This window comes from Habropoda laboriosa, unplaced genomic scaffold, assembly GCF_001263275.1.
Source record: "Habropoda laboriosa isolate 0110345459 unplaced genomic scaffold, ASM126327v1 scaffold700, whole genome shotgun sequence".
Classification (NCBI taxonomy): Eukaryota; Metazoa; Arthropoda; class Insecta; order Hymenoptera; family Apidae; genus Habropoda; species Habropoda laboriosa.
This window is the reverse complement of record NW_017100788.1, coordinates 8,158-9,173: the sequence shown is the minus strand read 5'-3', so window position 1 is coordinate 9,173 and position 1,016 is coordinate 8,158. Positions and strand designations below refer to the sequence as shown.

Genomic DNA, 1,016 nt, shown 5'->3' with positions numbered 1-1,016 from the left:
TTTGTTAATTCCATGACAGAAAAAGCAGATTGTTCATTATCACGTAAAATCTCTCAATGTTATTTATTTAATGGTTTGTTACGTTCATCATTTTTAAATGAAAAAGACAAATACAGATAGATACACGTTTATTGTATAATACAAATGTACATACACGAATTATCTTTCAATTGAAATTTATAGACGAGACTTATGAAACACTTGTGATAATTACCTTGTATTTTTAATTATGAATTTACAAAATTTACCTATGATTTATATCCCAGTAATGCTCGCCATAGTTACCATCTATATTTCCCCATTGAACCTGTACAGATATTTTTCATTTAAATACCAATACTGCACAAATTGTTAAACACCGTTTTCAAATTTCCCACATAACGATATAGTTTATTATAACAATGTCGTTACCTTTCCCCGATGCCGATTGTTGGGAAGATCCTTTTCTTCAAATCTTTGTTCCCACTGAACCGGATTTTCACAAACGTAGCCAAACTGTAATTTATCGTCCTTTTGGTGCTCCATAAAAATATCTCTAAACGTAAAAACACATTTTATCAGAGTGCTTTCTTATTTTTTGCTACAAATATTTTCATCTACTGGTAAATGTATATATAGAACGTTCAAATTGTCCGGAATATAGCACCGCAGTACAGTAAAAGTTCTATAAGAGTTCTTTCGGATCTACACCATGACTGTTCATGGTCGATCCCCACCGCAAGGGGGGACCACCCTTGGACCAGGCAAGCGACTAATGTGACACGGCCACGGCATCTCTTTATCGCATTCGGCGTCGGCATATCCGTGAGACAAACTAACAAAACTACAAAAATTTGTTATTTTCAATTTTTCGTTAATAAAAATTTCATCAAAATATTGGTGAGATTTTCCTGATTAAAATGATACCAAACACGATATTGTTACAAAACTTGGTTGTGTCAATTGGGCTTGTGAATCTTCCTTTGCCCCCTACGTTCATTTCATTGTTTACATCACAGAATGTAACACCATTTCTC

At 33.7% G+C, this 1,016-nt stretch overlaps 1 protein-coding gene across 1 annotated transcript in view; it reads right to left on the bottom strand.

Annotated features, from left to right (window-relative positions):
* Positions 1-244: 244 nt before the first annotated feature.
* Positions 245-1,016, bottom strand: part of LOC108577231 — a 2,293-nt gene continuing 1,521 nt past the window's right edge. The window contains exons 3-4 of the mRNA XM_017940363.1: positions 412-535; positions 245-307 (exon numbers count right to left, since the gene is read on the bottom strand). Of these exons, the coding sequence (XP_017795852.1) occupies positions 245-307; positions 412-535 (187 nt within the window). The remainder of the gene's footprint in view (positions 308-411; positions 536-1,016) is intronic.